Consider the following 18,076-nt stretch of genomic DNA (forward strand, 5'->3'; position numbering starts at 1 on the left):
AAGATACAACAAGCAGCCACGCAGCAAAGAGGCCATCACAGTGCTGCCACTTTTGTACAGCTAGAGCAGAGCCTCTTCCTGTGCTGCGCACCGCGCAGGGAGCACGGCAGTCATAATCCCTCTCTCTCCCTCTCTCTCTCTCGCTCTCTCCCCCATGGCTCCATTCATATTCTAATCACGGCTTTCCCCTCTGCAGTTTGCAGACACTCCATCAGAGTCCCGCTTGCCTCCGACTCTGCACTTTCACTTCCCCCCTTTTGTGGCCGACGTTCTCCTCCCAGCGCACTGAAATAAGGTTGCTTCAAGGGGAAGGAGAGCGCGAGCGAGCGAGCGAGCGGGGGAGGGGGTGTCATGCTAGTGCTGTTTGCACAAGAGCAGATTTGAACAAATTCTTCAACTTTCTCCCCTTTATTCCTGTTTTAAGATTTGTCGCTGGTCTACAAATATTTGAACACGGCAAAATAACAGCAAAGGAGACCAGAGAATGCCATACGTGTAAGACGAACACGAGTGATTAAACATTACGGTTTCAACGCTGTTTTGAGAAATTTTTTTTTTTGGCTCCCCTTTTTTTTTGAATTATGCAGAAATTAAATGTCTCAACTTTTTTTTTTTTTTTCCAGGTTCCCGGGCTTGATGAGGAAAATGCAAGACATCAAAAAAGTTTTGCACTGGGCCAAAAAGTGGCCTTAGGATGGAGAACTTTAAAACGAAGGCAGTGGAGTGTGTGTGTGTGTGTGTGTGTGTGTGTGTGTGGGTGGGGGTATGAAAACGTATTAAATGCTATAATGGGGGACAGGGAGGCCACAGTGGTGGGACTGCGTAGATCTAAGCCTCTTTTTTCTGGGGAGGGAGCTTTTCTTATTCAAAACAGCTCCACAAAAGACATCCAGTGAGCCTTGCCACATCCCCATCTGACTTGAGGCCATTCATCAGCCTGCCGAGCCTATCAATGACATGTACCCATCAGGGCTCCTAGAAAATCAGCCCCTTTCCCATGAAACATCAGCAAACATTTTGACGGTTCTGGCTTTTCCCCCCACTGGATTTCTGGAGTCTCCAACCCCCTCCCCACCCCTTGTGCGCTTCAACCCAAGCCCCCACCACCTCTCCAACACCACCACCAACACCATCACCCTCTCTCTCCCTCTCTCTCTCTCTCCCTCTCCCTCTCTCTCTCTCCCTCTCTCACCACAGCCAGCATTTCGTATGCATCTCCGTGGTGGGCAGCGCTCTCGGAGAGACAGTGGGAGCTGAGGAGGGGGAGTCCAACGTGAAGCCATTTTCTCGGAGGAGCCCCTGAAACGTGGATGAGAAGAGGATGCATTGTGGACTGCTGGAAGACCCTGACATGGATTCCACAGGTTGGTTTTTTGCTGCAGTGCCCGTGGTTTTGGGGACGCCTGGGAACCGGTGCTTCGGAACACAACCTGCTGGCTTTTGGGAATGCGGAACTTCACCTTAACTCAAGAAAAAAGTTCTTCTAACTGTTTAGATTTTTTTTCCTTCTTCCCCGGGGCACTCCAGTGCCCCTAACCTGCTAGGGTTAAGAGATAAACCGATGCGCTTTCACCAACTCCCTCCCCCCCGGTCTTTTTTTTCATAGCTTCAAAGGATACGGGCTTTTTTGAGTGAACACAAACTGATGTTCTGTTCTGCATCATAGCGAGCTGTTTCTCAGTGGGTGTTATTTTAATGTGGAAATAATGTGGCACTGAGGCTGCAGGTCTTGATGTCGCTCCGACTAGATTCGCACTTTTAAGTTTGTCAGGCGGCGTAGAATCATTCTGCACCGAATTCGCGTAAAAGTTGCGTAGGCCGAACGCGCGCTGGCTCGTGCTGCACCTGCTATGGGCAAAATCTTGACAGTGTTTGAAACAACCGTGCCATGAACCGAGAAATAACTGTTAAAGGTAGGCCTGATGAATAATAACCTAGTTTGGCGTACATAAACAAGTTTGTTTGTACTACGACGTTTGCGTTAAATATCTGAAACTGTCTGAAGAATTTTGAAGCTGATAACTTTTTAAACTAAACTTAAAATCGTACATTTTTACACAATTCCTAGTGATGATTTGGCCCTGCGCTGAAAAAAACAAATAATCACTTTATTCGTAATTTTAAATAAACATATCCTATTCATTGAAAACACAAAAACAGAAACAACATCAACAATAATAACAACAACGGCAACAACAAACTAATATTAGACGCTATATCCAGTTTTGTGGATTTGGTCCCTGATGAAATTCAGTGCGCCACAATAAATGATCTCTGATCCGTCTCGCCTTTAGATTGGATTTAATCCAATTATTTAGACCTACTTAAACTGTGCGCATAGCAAATGATTCAATTACATAGATCTGTAACAACTAATATACTCTGGAATATTTTTTCTACATGGACTCATGGAATTAACGAACAGTAAAATATATATATATATATATAATGTTAAAAGATTCCTGAAGAACAATATGATATATTCGTTCGGGTGTAATTCAGGCTGCTCTTGAAGCTGAGGCTTGTAGTCGCAGTTATGATGCAACATAATTCTTTGACATTCCCTCCGGAGCGTCACTGATATCTAGATAAACACAACTTTACTGATCTCGGGGGTAAATTGAAGAATGACATTGTTGAGAGAAATGTGAGAAGATTCGCCATTGCACTCAAATTACAAAATTCCAGAATTAAATTGAACACAGGGTTGGACAGCAGCGCACAATTTCTGACCATTTCTGTTTGTTTGTTTGTTTGTTTGTTTTAAGACAGATGACAGGCTTATTACCTCACGCTTAAAATCTTCCAGCCCTTCAAACTTATGCGAAAGAGTAATTACGGTTACTGGGCTGCATCCCAAAATCGGCCAGTTTGCTTTTCTGTTTTTGTTTTTGTAATACCAAAATAATAGTTGCAGGGCAGTGATGGGCGGTAGGTCACCAGAAACTGTTTAATTATTTTGTTGGACGTAAATTGGTAGCTTCTCAATACCCTTGACCTGTTCCAGCCTACTTCTCTCCCTAAATCCGCTCAGCGATTCTGAATAGACGTTAAATAATGGTTTATCCAGTGAAAGTTCAAAGTCTTTTAGCTTCCCTCACAACTTTAACCCCTTCTAATGTATCGGAACTGGTTTCCTTGCCGACACGCATCCTTGGAAACCGCTGCTATGGTGATGGTAGTCATGGCCCGTGCAGGAAATGGGATCTGCATGAGCACGGGCTATATTGCAGCCTGCGTGCTTCTGTCCCAGTAAAGGACACTGGTTGGGAATGAGAATGGCGCACCAGTCTCGAGGAGCGCGCGCGCTCGGTTGAGGATGGGGGCGCGCTTGTAATTCGTTCCCAGAACAATGAGGGGTTCCTGCCGTCCTGGTGAACACATCTTAAGCTCCAACCGGCCCAAGGCCCGCACAGTCCACCGTCCTAAAACTGCGCCGTCGCCTCTGTGGCCGGTAACGCCGCAAGAAGCGCACCCGACGCCAACGCTCGTGTGGTGTAGCCTGCACTAATTACCAGGGCCTTTCCAAATCTACCGAATGTCTCCACACAATTCCACGAGCTGTGGAAAATATTTATTTTTTACCTTTAGCCTTCCGTTCGCAGTTTACACCTGTTGCTATGCTTAGCTATGAAAAAAGTAACCTGCATTTGAATTTTGTGCGCATTAGGGAAAAAACGCACTCGCTGGGAGCACAGTAAAAGAAAATTGCCAAATTTGCCTTTTTTTTTAGAGAGCTGGATCGAAAGATGTCTCAACGAAAGCGAGAACAAGCGCTTTTCCAGCCAAACCACCCTAGGGAACATGTCCAACGACGAAAGTAAGCGATGTTTCAAAATACTTCATGTGCAGTAAACCGAGTGCTAGACGCTACCTGTACGCACAATATTCAGTTTACACGAAAGTTTTAGTCTTCGATGTGCGATATATATTTTTCTCACAAACTTTTTGCTGATCACAATTTTATGTAAATTGAACAAGAGGGAAAACTTGTATCATTGTTTAATTTTCTATCGCAATTTAATCCACGAATTGCTTTGTTTTCGTAATATTTCAAAGACGAGGAGAAGGAGAACAACCGCGCTTCGAAGCCTCATTCCACTCCGGCCACGTTGGAATGGTGAGTGTCCGAATCCTCTCCAGCTCAGAGTCCGTGCCAAGCACTTTCCTTTTCTTACATGTTTCTCATCTATAACCTCTTGTTGTTGAAATTTAGAACTTGGTTGTCGCTGTTTTATTTGGAAATACACTGTGTTTGTAGCTGGTGGACGTTTTTATATAGGAGGTTAAAAAAAAACCTGCAGAGAATTCGTGTAATTTTGGTCCGGATTTAGGTAGCGATACCTGGGCATTATCCATTAAAAAATATAAAATCTTTACAACTCTAATAATTACTATCAATCATGTGAGTAACTGTTCTAGCATGACTGCAAATTTGGCACTTTTTAGTGTGTTATTACAGAACCTGCTCCGTAGGTCTCACACAACAACCATGAAGATCTATTGCATAATTTATTATAAAGCCAAAGGGAAGAGTTGCACACATCCACTACCCAAATGCTCTGTTTATTATTTGTAAACAACAGCGGAACATGGTGATTATTCAAAAAGACATTCTCACAACATAAGTGACTGCACGAGGTAGAATGAGAAGGCAGCTGCACAAGGCAAGGTGTTAGCGTAACTGTAACAAAGCTCTTGTTACAGTTGACATGTTACAGGGAGATGTAATTTCACCCTGGTGACAAGTGATGAAATGACATGGGATCTGAGTCAGATCGAGATTTCTTTAAATGTGATTTTTTTATGTTATTTTATTTTTTTTTGCTTTTTAGACTTGAAAGAAATGATGAGATCCATGTCAGATGTGTGGCAGAGAGAGCTTCCGATCTATCACTTGTGCTTTTAGGAGTCCCTGTTTTCTGTTATCATTTAGAACATCTGGGGTTTGATTTTCTTCCATGACTTGAGCATATTTAATTTAAAAGCAAACTCGTACATAGCTAAATTCTACATACACACATACAGTTCCAGTTTTTAATTTACACCCACACCTATGGCCTTCTAAACACAGCCGGACACTCCTATGTTCATTTAGTGCTGGAAATTCCCCAGTAATGTCTCATTAGATTTGCTATTTTGTTTTATTTTTGTCTTCATCAATGTGATCATGATATTTAACCGCAAATGTTTGCAAAACATGTTTGTTTTTCTAGAGAAACAAGTAAACGCGCACACAGCAACCACGTTTAACATGTAGCCAGTCTTTTCAATAACCTTCAAATGCACAGAGGAAACACACAACAAATTAATATTTTTGCTAAATATGAGGAAACACAAAACAGTAGTTTGTGTGCACGAACCTCAGCTTATATAGATTCTGTACCTTGTACTGCTTTGAAAACCTGCTCGGACATGCAACGCATGGGACGTCTGGTAGCTCAGTGTTGACAAGGTGTGTGTGTGTGTGTGTGTGTGTGTGTGTATGGGCAGGCTGGAGGATAACTACGAGATCGCTGAAGGGGTGTGTATCCCACGCAATGCCCTATACATGCACTACCTGGACTTCTGTGAGAAGCATGACACCCAGCCTGTTAATGCTGCCAGCTTCGGAAAGGTAGGTGCTCATCTTCTCTCTGAACAGCATACCTGACTTGTGCCACAGAATCATTTTGCACACAAACGGATCACAGTCGCATGCATTCCAGACACTCAGGGAATGTTCTTAGTAGGATTTAATAGTGGAATATCAGAAAAAGAGTATTCCCAGTATAAATCCAGAGTATACATGTGCAAATGTGATTAGTGACAATTAATGAAACCAGTGGTCATGAGTTTGACTTCGTTGACACCCGTCACTAGTGGGTTTGTTTTGTGTATTTGTTTTGCAAACTCATGGACAGTCTAGACCCACAGATATGCTTTCTCTTGTTCCCACACACCCCTTCAACTATCTCTCTCTCTCTCTCTCTCCCCAACACCACCTGATATCCCAGCCCCCCATACCCGACTCCTGTGCGAGGATATTGAAAAAGAGCGGGGGCCTGGATTAATGTGTAATTAAAGGAAATTTGGAAGGGTGAGATGTTGTGGAATGTTGGATCGGTGGCTACAGCAGCGTGGGGTGTCCTTTAGGGAGGCTTCATTGATTCAGGACAAAAAGAAAGAGTGAGCTGAGACTGCCTCCCTGTCTACTCATTTATCAGGCCGAGTCTGACAGGAACTTCACAGCTTGGCCTCTTTTTTCATCACACACAATGGAGAGCTCCACTGTTTGCTAAAGTCTCTGCTCCGGGAGCTGGACCAAGGAGCCAATCTCATGGACAAAAACAGAGCAGAGAGACACAGACGCTCAGAGAGAGAGGGGGGGGAGAGACACAGAGAGACGTAGAAAAATACACAACAACAAAAAAATAAAGATGGAAAGATGAGCTGTTGGATATGAATTTTTTTCAGTGGCGTTACTGGCAAACACTGGAGTGGTCAAACCGAGGGCCGTGGACTTTCGGATGAATACATATCCTCCTAGCGTTCTTCTTTATGTCCTGGTGGCAGCCAGCAGATTCAAACAACCCATTGAACTTGTTCTCCTTGACAGTCACGATTTTAGCAGTTTTCAGATGTGAAGGCAGAAGAATACGTGATGGACAGTAAATATTTTCATGTCTTCTGCCCTGAACAGATAATAAGGCAGCAGTTCCCCCAGTTAACCACACGAAGGCTGGGAACCAGAGGCCAGTCGAAGTAAACACAAACACTGCACTGATATACCCAACACAACGTGATGCCTTTGCATGCTTTTCTTCAATGTTCTGTGATGATGTTTCAATACATTTTAGTAGTGAGAGATTGACGTTTGATTAATTCATCTATACTGTCTGTGCTGGTTACCTTGGATTTTGTATTGCGATGCAGTTCTTCTGTCTCTGTCTCTGTCTCAGGTACCACTACTACGGCATTGCCGTGAAGGAGACGTCTCAGTACTACGACGTGATGTATTCCAAGAAGGGTGCGGCCTGGGTGAATGAGACGGGCAAGAAAGAGGTCACCAAACAGACAGTGGCGTATTCACCGCGCTCCAAACTGGGTACTCTGCTGCCAGCCTTTCCAAATGTCAAAGACCTAAATCTACCCGCCAGCCTGCCAGAAGAGAAGGTAAACAGAGCCCTAAAACTTCCCGGGACTGTCGTCTCCACCTCCTCCTCCACCGTGCCCACCCCTCCGGTCCTCCTCTCGGCTGCCCCTTGTACCTTCCCTGGCCCGGATTTAAACAAGAGCCCCGAGGATTTATACGTGGGGTCCTCACAAACCCTTAATCTTTCGAGTAGATAATAAGATCTCACACCACACAAAGTGCAGGCCATCGCTGTCCCGCATCCAAAAGGCAGCTGGACTTTTAAATGGTTTGTGAGCTGATCTCCCAAAGCTTTGTGTTATATATCGCATTTGGCCAAAACCTGGAACCAGCATTACTGATGGACATATTTTACCTGCTATTTAGATTGTGTTAAATTTATGATGTCATAACTTTGGGAACTTTTGTATCAAGTCTGAAAGAGAGACGATGCCATGGTGACGTGTGTGCATTCGTAAACTCTGGATGAAAACGTTGTAAATGTAGTACACAGAATGCACTTTCTTTTCCAGGTTGCAACGTTTATCATGATGTATAGAACTCACTGCCAGAGGATATTAGACACTGTCATACGTGCCAACTTCGATGAGGTTGGTGTCTTCCATTCTTTGCTGTAGTTTTGTTGGATTTTCATGTTTTGCTCTGGAACATCTGAAGTGACTTCAAACGCTTTAAAACAAACATATTCACTCAAAAAGATGTTAGAGGTTTTTCCTTCTTTTTGTGCTTGGGATACGTGAACAGAACCAAAAGCATAAATGTTCCTTACATGGTCTTTCATCTTTCCCTCTCTCCCACACACACACACACACACACACACACACACACACCATCTTTAATTGTTTAAGATGTGTTCCTACTGTGTGGATTATGTACTAATAATCTCCCCTACTGTGTATGTACATGCATGTAATTTTCTGTACATACATGTGTATTTGTGTACGTCTGTGTGCGTGTGTGTATGTCTATGTGCATGTCCATGTGTGTGTGCGTGTGTACGCGCATGTGTGTCCGTATGTGCGTGTACGTGTGTGTGTGTGTGTGTGTGTGTGTGTGTGTGTGTGTGTGTGTGTGTGTGTGTTCGCACGCAGGTCCAGAGTTTCCTGTTGCACTTTTGGCAAGGCATGCCTCCACACATGTTGCCTGTCTTGGGTTCATCCACTGTAGTGAACATCGTAGGGGTGTGTGACTCCATCCTCTACAAAGCCATCTCTGGGGTCCTAATGCCCACTGTGTTGCAGGCCCTGCCTGACAGGTGAGCATTTCCACACTGGAAATGCTGGTTTCTTCTACTGTGCCTTTTTTCGGTGGGAGGGTTTTGCTTTCTCACCACCTTGACTGGTAAATTTTACATACGAAGACCTGTCTTGCATTAAAACAACAATCTTAGCCATGAAGCTTTTGCCAAGGCGTTGAGGTTTGTCTGTATTACTACTACTGAACCACAGCAAGACAAACATCACATGGACTCTTCATCATCACGTCACTATACAGTTCATTTTCCACCACAAATTTACATTTACGGCATTTATCTGATGCTTTTATGCAAAGCGACTTACATTTATGACTGAGTCCAACTTGAGTAATTGAGGGTTAGGGGTCTTGCTCAGGGACCCGACAGTGACATCTTGGCAGTGGTGGGACTTCAACCTTCTGATTACTAGTCCAGTACCTTCACTACTGAGGCACCGCTGCCCAATTACAAATTAAATTTCCTTTCTGATGTCTTTAAAGAAAAATCATATTCACTAATATTGTTTGTTTGTTTGTTTGGCTGTGCAGCCTGACTCAGGTCATCAGGAAATTCGCCAAGCAGCTGGACGAGTGGCTGAAGGTAGCCTTGCACGACCTCCCCGAGAACCTGCGCAGCATCAAGTTCGAGTGTGAGTCCAGTAGCTCCGCGTTCCTGCTGGGCTCGGACCCTCGGGGGCTCTCGCGTCTGTGTCAGTCTAACATTTGGCTTTTTTATCCTCTCAGTGTCAAGAAGGTTTTCCCAGATACTCAAGCGGCAAACATCATTAAATCATCTCTGTCAGGTGAGACAGTGCCTCTTCGCCTTCAACTATCACACGCACATTTGCATAATATTTCCCACCCATAGTGTGTTTGTCAGAGCATGCTCAGTGTGCTGTGTCCCCTCCCTGCGTCTCTGTTCATGCAGGCGTCACGGACGGTGATCCACAGTGCGGACATTACCTTCCAGATGCTGGAGGACTGGAGGAACGTGGACCTGAACAGCATCACCAAGCAGACGCTTTACACCATGGAAGACTCCCGGGAGGAGCAGAGACGCCTCATCATCCAGTGTGAGTGAACGCCAGCCCCTCAGGGTCCGGTAAGGGCCCGCCAGCCCCTCAGGGTCCAGGGTTTTCTCATTTTCAATGATCATGTCGTGCTCCTGATGCTTAGTTTAAAAAGCACATATGAAAATCCATTTACATTTTCAGCATCTGCTCAGTGCTTTTATGCTCAGTAGGCAGCAGGTGCACAACCTAAGCACTGAACCCCCAACCGTAGTAGGGTTAGTTCCTGAGCACTGAACCCCCAACCGTGGTGCGGTTAGTCCCTGAGCACTGAACCCCCAACCGTAGTAGGGTTAGTTCCTGAGCACTGAACCCCCAACTGTGGTGTGGTTAGTCCCTGAGCACTGAACCCGCAACCGTGGTGTGGTTAGTCCCTTGCTTTACCTGCACTGATTGTGATTCAGACTTTGCTCCTGATGCTTACTGTTTAAAACAATCCAAGTGATTAGTGGATGAACCAACCTTTGCAAAATTCCTGGATCCTGAAATAAATTTAATTAAATAGGCACATAAATATAAATATATCTGAATAATGTGAGTAAGGCAGTATTATGCCATGGAAGCAAATGTAGGCATGGATGTTTGAGGCCAGTCAGATTGTCAGTCAGTAGTTCGTCCTTGGTGCTGAGTCATTCCCACGGTTATAAGAGCCAGGTCTTAATTATAGGCACTGAGAGGTTAACTAAGGTCACTCTCACACTTCGACACCAAGGGGAACATTTCAAACTCATTTGAGGCAACCGCTGAAATGACTGATAAGGTCAAAGTTCACAGATTGGTTCTTTTCTTTGCATCAGCCGTTTTGGGTTTCTCTCACTTGTCTTGCACTACTCCTTGTGTTCACTTTTTGTTTATTAATTCTGAACTGAAATGAGTTGAGTTATTAGTATGATTTAAATAAAAATATTTCTCATTCAGTTTAATTCCAAATTCCAATTTGGTTCCAAAACCAGTTTTGGAGGAATTGGAATGTTGAAGTGAAATAACAATAATTCAGATCTCTGTTAAGTAACTCTACATATATAAACTGCACTTCTGTTTGTTTCTTCGTTGTTGTTGTTGTTTTATTTGATTGATCTGCATTCGAGTTACTGTTTTTCGCAATATAGTTAAGGATTAGATTTAGGATCATCTGAGCCAAATATGAAGCCTTTTTTGGTTCACGAACAGTTAGAACCAACACAGCAAATCCCAGCTGTAATTAGACATGTGACTGGGAAAACAGCACGCAGATCATGTATTTTTGCTATTCTCATTAATTCTCTCTCTCTCTCTCTCTCTCTCTCTCTCTCTCTCTCTCTCTCTCTCTCCCATTGTGCCATTCTTGGTTCAGTGTACCAGGAGTTTGATCGACTGCTAGAAGAGCAGTCCCCCATTGAAGCCTATGTAGAGTGGCTGGACTCCATGGTGGACAGATGTGTTGTAAGGGTCAGTTTGTTTTTGTTTTTTTACCCCAAAGACAATACATTTATCTGTAAAACGATTATATTGTAGTTCACACACTGTGACCGATGACAGTGAGGGAAACAGAGTTGTAGTGAGAACAGAACTGTGGGAATGGACCTTTGCTTCCCAGAATTCTAAGAACTCTACCGTTAATCTGACCATCCCGGTGCTCTCCTTGGGACCGGACCGCCGTAGAAATGCCAAACGTCATTATGATGTGTTTATTCTGGGCCATTCGTGATGTGAATTCCCCAACTTAATGATGTCTTCATGGCCTCTGCCAGCCATTATACTGCAGATATGGGCTTGTAAAAAATTTGGTTGCCTTGGCAACGTTCACTGCCCAGACAATTGTTCAATGGGAGGGCGTGTCCCCAGGGGCAAATCAAATAGTTGACTTGTTGACATGTTTTTCGTTCTTGGGGGGTTCTGCCTCAGTGTGGACCCAGAGGTTAAGGCCCCTATAACACCCCCCACCCCCCGAGTCTTTTATCATGGTAATGCTTCCTCTAGGTGGCGGGGAAGAGACCCGAGTCCCTGAGGAAGGTCGCTCAGCAGTTCCTGCTCATGTGGTCATGTTTTGGGACCAGGGTGATCCGGGACATGACACTGCACAGTGCACCCAGCTTTGGTGAGTCCGCCGGGGCTGCCATGTTTCCGTAATGACCATCCAGTCAGGAAATGATCCATCCCCAAGCAACAAATATGATGAAACCCAGGATTATCTCTGTGGCAGTGTTTGACGGAGGATGTGAGGGGCAGGGAGGTGGGCAGCGTGAAAAGATTTCCTTGGATGTTGTCCACTTCCAGGATCAGGTTCCTAGGATCAGGTGTGTCCTGATGGATTACTGCTCTTGGTAAACCAGAGTGATGCCATGCACAAGTGCATACAACATATATAGATAGCACAACTCAGATCAATGAAAATGACAAAATAATTCCAAATATGTCAGGTGGTTTTAAAGTGTAGCTTTCCCTTAGGCCCCTATTGATCCGAAGTCTATTCCACGGCCTTTCCTACAAAGAAACGTCTCCCAATCCGCATTACAGAGCTGAATTTACCACCAAGATGGCTGCCTGGCTAACTCTTGGCTAACTCGTTGTCTGAAAGAGAGGCCATAAAGAGGCAGCCCCCCCCAGCTGTGTCTGTGAATATCAAAGACACAGCTGGTTGCAGTGTTTTGATAATGCAGCTCTCTGTACAAAAACAGCTAATTAACAAAGGCTACCCAAACCCCCCACCTCCCGCCAAGGATTTCCTCCTGATTCCCATTTTATGAGTGGACACCATTGCAGCCGAGGGACTGAATAGCCATGTGTTTATAATACACAGAGCAGCTGAAGTTACTTCTGCAGCGTAAGGACTGTGTGTGTCAGGCTCTTTGCACAGGAGTAGGAGCCTAGATGTCATATTAGCACCACCATCTCTACATCTTATTTCTAATCTGGTAAAAAATGTATTGATTAGAATATTGATTTGAATTGATTAGTAGTTTAATTTGATAGTGGTTTGGTTAAGACTCGTCAGCTTTAATGGCATATAGTTTTATACGAGAGGGCATGAGACTTTAAGACCACAAGCCGTTGGAAGCCAGTACCCCATGACAAAGGGAACGTATTCCCTGCGCCGTGTGTGCAGGATCGTTCCACCTGATCCACCTCATGTTTGACGACTACGTGCTGTACCTGCTGGAGTCGCTTCACTGTCAGGAGAGAGCCAATGAGCTGATGAGGTCCATGAAGGGGGAGGGCACCACAGGTGAGCCAATGTTCATGAGATACCGGTCACGGTGGCTTCAGCTTCGGAAAAGAAATAAAAAAGCAAATAAGGCCATAAAGAGTGAAATAAGTTTGCTAAAATTGATATTACAAAAAACTGATATTAAATATGAATTGATATTACTTCCGCCACATTTTGCCATCAAAATTTAGGCTTAGTTCTATTTTTTGAAGTTTATAGTTAAGCAAACCATGTTGAGTACTCAGATAAAACGTTACACTCGCCAAAGGAATGTGGACACCTGACCATCACAGTTGGCTTGTTGGATGTCCGATTTCCAAACTATGGAATCCATTTGGATTTGCCCAGTCACTGCAGCCATAAGAGCCTCCACTGTTCTGGGAAAACTTTCCACAAGATGTTTGGAGTGTGTGTGTTGGACATTTTTCCCCATTCAGTCAAAGGAGCATTTGTGAGGTCAGGCGCTTATTTTGGACCAGAAGGTCTGGCCTGTGGTCCTGAGTAGTGTAACAGACAAGCGTTCGCCTAATCAGGAGATTGATCCCTGATGATGTCACAGCCATCTGTGGCCAGGAGCCTGAAAGAGTGAACCAACTGTGCTCTCAAGGAGGGAGGGATGGCATGATCACTCTCCCCTGTCAATCACACTGACACTGGCCAATCACAGGCCTCTGTGACCTCATGCATCACCTGATGTTGCATGAGCCAGAAGCTTGACGAGAGGTGCTGATTGGCTGCATGAGACAGCCCTTGACCTCTCTGGTCGGCAGCTGTCATGACACTGGGGAGAATTACCTGGGGTGGGAATATCTAAATTGAGGAGAAAAACTGTGTATATATAAGGATCTAAAACGTTTTTGCATGCAGCATTAACATTACTGTTGGCGTAATGTGCGATTTTGATATGCTATGCACGGTTTGAGCAGGGCACAAATATCACGAATTTACTTATAGCGAATGTGGCATCCTGTGATGGTCACCGACGTCTTCAGTGCGACACGTTCTGCTTCTAGTGATGGTCGATGGAGATTGCAAGGCCCTGCTCTTGATTGTATCCGCCCGTTACCACTGGGCGTGGCTGAAAGACCTGAACTGGTCATTGGTAGAGGTGACCACATACATCTGGCTATACAGTGTGTATTGTCGTGCCTCCATGCAGTAGAAGGCTGTGAGGACATCGTGCCCATGGAGAGTGTCCCTACACCCATGTCTCCTGTGCTGTACTCTCCTGCCAAGTCTGTGCCCTCGGTAGACGTGCTGGCGGTGGCCTCTCCGGCTTCAGCCCAGACCACTGAATATACGGGGGTATCTGCTACCTCAGGTAAGCTTGGACAATCCACATCTCAGTGAGGAAATGTAATTACCAGGACAAGAGTCCACTTCAGTCACTGACCACTTTACGAGGTGTATTTATGTCTGCACAGGCGTTGTATGAGACTACAGCTGCAGACACTTTGACGTCTGTTGGCATGGAAGTGACCTGGTTGTGGGTGTTGACCTGGGACAAGTTCATGAGACAGATAGCTGGAGTTTTTATGCATCTGTGTCCCTGCTGGGTTGAGAATACCTTACTGTCCAAAAATAAACAGAAAATGGCAGTCCTGTGACTAGAAACTAAAACCTAAATTATGGACTAGATGATGGCTAATTGTACAAAGCAATACTCTAACTGTTAACATGCAGGCACTTTTTAATGAAATGGCTAGGGGGTGTATTTAGAGGAGGCTAATATGATGCCTAGAGTAAACGTGTGTGTTTGTGTATGTGTGTGTGTGTTGTGTCAGGAGCTGTTCAGTCATATACTTGGTCCCTCACATACACACTGACCACGTCAGGTGGAAGCCCACCTGAGGGCGGAGCCCAGCTGCCTTGCATGCGTAGTGGTGCCTCTGTGAGCCCTGCCTCGTCCAGCCACAGGCTGCCTGTCTACCCCTACAGAGACGAGCACAGGTGAGTCTAGCCCCACAGAGACACACAGGTGAGTCTAGCCCCTCAGAGACGAGCACAGGTGAGTCTAGCCCCACAGAGACGAGCACAGGTGAGTCTAGCCCCACAGAGACGAGCACAGGTGAGTCTAGCCCCACAGAGACACACAGGTGAGTCTAGCCCCACAGAGACGAGCACAGGTGAGTCTAGCCCCACAGAGACGAGCACAGGTGAGTCTAGCCCCACAGAGACGAGCACAGGTGAGTCTAGCCCCACAGAGGGTGGCAGAAGCAGTCATTGCTATTAACTCATGTTAACAGATGTCTCTCCTGTATGGAATGGCATTCAGAAGTGTTTTTGGGAAACCCATCCTTATGGAAGTACAAGTGATGAATACACAGAATATACGTGCCGTTGGTTTGATTTGGTTTTTGTGCAAGATAATGTCATTTCCCATTGTTCCTCTGTTCTCATCTGAGCCGACTCTTCTCCTCAGCTACAACGGCAGCTACAACTACGGCAGCTACACGAACCAGCACCACCACGCCATCCAGAGCCAGTACCCAGCTCTGGCCCACGACCCAGCCATCCCCAGTCCTCTTCATTACTCTTCCTACCACCGCTCCTCTGCACAGGTCAGCCATTTGACTGGGTTCCCAAATATGCATCTCCATGGAAACGTGGCGGCTTCCAAGGCTTCTTAACAGATGTAACGGTTGTTTACACACCTCCATTGAAATGGAAGCGTATTTCTCTCCAGTCCCTTTAATAGTACTTCAGACAGCCTGTAACTCAGACGGGAATGCTAATATGAATATGAATGGTGAATGACACGCGGCGGTCATTAGCATGTGAAATGTTGAACTCTGTGCAATGCAGAGAGATGCGGGGTGGGTGGGTGGGTGGGGTGGGGGTGTTGTTGGCCCCTGCTAGCACTGCCAGCACGGGAGTCTGAGGCTCCCGGTCACTCTCACTTGTGCTACATTACTGCACATGTTGTCTTCCCAGGAGTATTTATGGAGGAAAAAAAAACAATGGGAAGGTTAATGGAACTACTGATGACTGTCTACCATGTTTAATTAGATCATCTGCATGTGAGAGGCACCGATCGTAGCATGACGCTTTGCGTCACTATGGTGAGAGGGTACATAGCAACAAAGCAGATGAGGGGTGACTAGTGCTGAATATATTGCAGTCCGAGGAAGGTGTTGAGGTCCTTTTTCGCGGAGAGCCGTCTGGCCTCTGGTCAGCTGGGTGTGGATAGAGGAGCAGAAAGGTTGGCCTTTGGCCTGATCCCGTAGAACTGACCCCTCCTTCCGCCCCTCTGCCCGCTCAGAGATGGCTCCAGTCACGGCAGCAAGCAGCCGGGAAGCCCGGGCGGAGAGTGTGTTTATTAAAATATTGTTATTCAATGGTCTCTTTTCTCCATCCGAACCAGAGGTCACAGAGTGGGGCGTCTTGCTTTCTGACCTTCGCTGCCTCTTCTTTCCGTGCTCCGGTCCTTCATAATGGTACAGACTGTGAACAGCTGCTATTTAGAGGGGAGAGTTCGGTTTTTACTTCCACTTGTCTTGCTAGGTTTAAAACGGGCACAAAGTCGGGGCTTTGTCCGAGAGGGCCACGCCAAAGGAAGTGGCTGAGATCACACAGATGGAGCACTATGCTGGTTTCCTCTTTCAGAACAGAAAGCGTTTTTAATAGCCACATATGTTTAATGTTGACATGTTCAACTTTTGTTTATGGTCAGTTCAGCTGCCCAAGATAGATATGAGACAAATAATCAGACCAACAATGCTAAATATTCAGACAAACTTTTATTTTGAAATATATGAAATCATGTAGCTCATATTTCTTTAATCTCTGATGTTATATTTCACAAACGTGATTTACTGATTAACATAATTGAATACATTTTTATTGTCCGAATTGTCCAGATTAAATGTTATTTTATCTGTCTGTTTTAGTTTGGCGAGATACCTTTATTTTTGTAAGCAACGTTTTTGTGCTCTTGTGTCGTGAGCACACATCCTGTCTGAGGTTTTCCTTTCATTCTGCAGTACCCCCTCAGCAGTCCAATGCCACGCATGGAGCCGTGTCTGATGGGTGGAGCTTCTCGCCTACACCCGACCCCGGTGACCCCCCGCTGGCCGGACGTTCCCCCGGCCAACGGCTGCTACACCAGCACCCCCACACACCCGTCGCGCTACGCTGCCACAGGAGACATGTACTCTCCCCTGGCCCCACGCAGGAACTCTGATTACGAGCATGCGCAACACTTCCCTGGCTTTGCCTACATTAACGGAGAAGCAACCACTGGCTGGGCAAAGTAGCTGACCAGGGGATGGCATGAGAAGATCTGTGTGCACGAAGGACCTCCAGCAAGGCCAGGGAGCACCCGGCGTACACTCCCCCCCAGCAGATGCAAGGTCTGGTCTGGGGTGGACTGAGAGTGGGTTTCAGAAGGCATGTGTCTGTCTGTGTGTGTGTGTGTGTTTGTGTGTGTGTCTGTGTGTGTGTGTGTCGGACTGGATGGAGGGTTTCTACCACAAGAGCTACCAAACTCTTGTTCTCAAGGCAGAGCCATTATGAGATGGTGGGAGTGCGATCGTAACCGAGTGGGAACTTTCACTCCGTGGACAGGTCTCACTCTATCTCCTCCGAGGACTCTCTGGCTTAGTTTCAGTCTGAAAGTGCGTGACCTGCATGTCTTTGCTTGCGCTGGGCTTGCTGCTTCATGTCAGAGAGACCCAGTAACGACGTTACACGTCTCTCTTTCTTGCTAGGTTCTTGTGTTCACTGCTCTTCTGGCACACAAAGACCCAAATGCTTGACTGTAAAACACGCAGGATAAACGGACCTGCCCTTGGCCTGTTGCCAGGACACGGATGTCAGAAGGAGGGAGTGCATGACTGAGTTAAATTATCTCCCTTTGCCAGGTCACCGTGAATGCAGGCAGATGCGAGACAGAGGTCTGACAGCGTGGAGCAGATTCTCCGAGTGCACCGAGAGCTGTGCGTCAGCAGAACTGCTGGGTCCTTCATTATTAGGCTCTGTCGCTGTAATCGTGGGAGATCTTAACACTAAACAGTTTTCCATATCTTTGTAACATGGTGTCCCTTTGTTTTGTTTTATATATGTTTGTACTATACATTTTTTTATGATTAGAGAGAAAGACAAAGGATTGGTTTCCCAGCCATGGGTTTATCCCAGTCTCGGTCTAAACTGCAGTGCCAATAGTGAATCACCATTGGAAATCCTTTTTAGTCCAAGTTTAGGTTTAACCTGGGTCTGGGAAAACAACCCAAAGGGATAACTTAGGTTTGTGTGTTTTAAAATGCACTCGAAGGTAAAGTGGACCTATTACCCTATGGGTAGGAAAAAAGGAAAATATCAGAAGTAACATTTATCTTTAGCCACTTTCTCTTGTAAATAAAAGCACTCAATAACTTCTGTGGTGACAGTTGTTACTGTGTAAATGATATATTTGGAATTATTTGTTACCACATAAAGAATTTTTAAAACCCA

The 18,076-nt window shown here is 45.5% G+C and overlaps 1 protein-coding gene across 4 annotated transcripts; it reads left to right on the forward strand.

Moving 5' to 3' along the window:
• The first annotated feature begins 1,179 nt into the window (after nt 1-1,179).
• On the forward strand, nt 1,180-18,076 carry rfx4 (regulatory factor X, 4). Of its 4 annotated transcripts, XR_003412052.2 has the most exons (19): nt 1,180-1,364; nt 3,734-3,820; nt 4,060-4,120; nt 5,494-5,617; nt 6,683-6,744; nt 6,942-7,155; nt 7,648-7,725; nt 8,227-8,390; nt 8,918-9,018; nt 9,113-9,171; nt 9,297-9,441; nt 10,772-10,866; nt 11,398-11,515; nt 12,524-12,643; nt 13,785-13,946; nt 14,410-14,575; nt 15,048-15,186; nt 16,609-16,977; nt 17,488-18,076. XR_003412052.2 is itself a non-coding variant. In XM_027029857.2 (18 exons), exons 1-18 carry the CDS (start codon nt 1,322-1,324, stop codon nt 16,879-16,881), a joined length of 2,211 nt encoding a protein of 736 aa, XP_026885658.1. In that variant the 5' UTR covers nt 1,180-1,321; the 3' UTR covers nt 16,882-18,076. The 4 variants fall into 4 exon arrangements, 3 of the variants coding, with proteins under 3 accessions (XP_026885658.1, XP_026885659.1, XP_026885660.1); XM_027029857.2 differs by having other exon boundaries at nt 16,609-18,076; XM_027029858.2 differs by having other exon boundaries at nt 14,461-14,575; nt 16,609-18,076.

The sequence above is a fragment of the Electrophorus electricus genome, chromosome 4 (assembly GCF_013358815.1).
Source record: "Electrophorus electricus isolate fEleEle1 chromosome 4, fEleEle1.pri, whole genome shotgun sequence".
Taxonomy (NCBI): Eukaryota; Metazoa; Chordata; class Actinopteri; order Gymnotiformes; family Gymnotidae; genus Electrophorus; species Electrophorus electricus.

Coding starts and splice junctions, on each gene's coding strand:
- rfx4 (XM_027029857.2), top strand. CDS start 1,322: ATGCATTGTGGACTGCTGGAAGACCCTGACATGGATTCCACAG. Junction 5,618..6,682: donor ATGCTGCCAGCTTCGGAAAG/GTAGGTGCTCAT, acceptor TGCCCTGAACAG/ATAATAAGGCAGCAGTTCCC. Junction 12,644..13,784: donor GAAGGGGGAGGGCACCACAG/GTGAGCCAATGT, acceptor GCCTCCATGCAG/TAGAAGGCTGTGAGGACATC.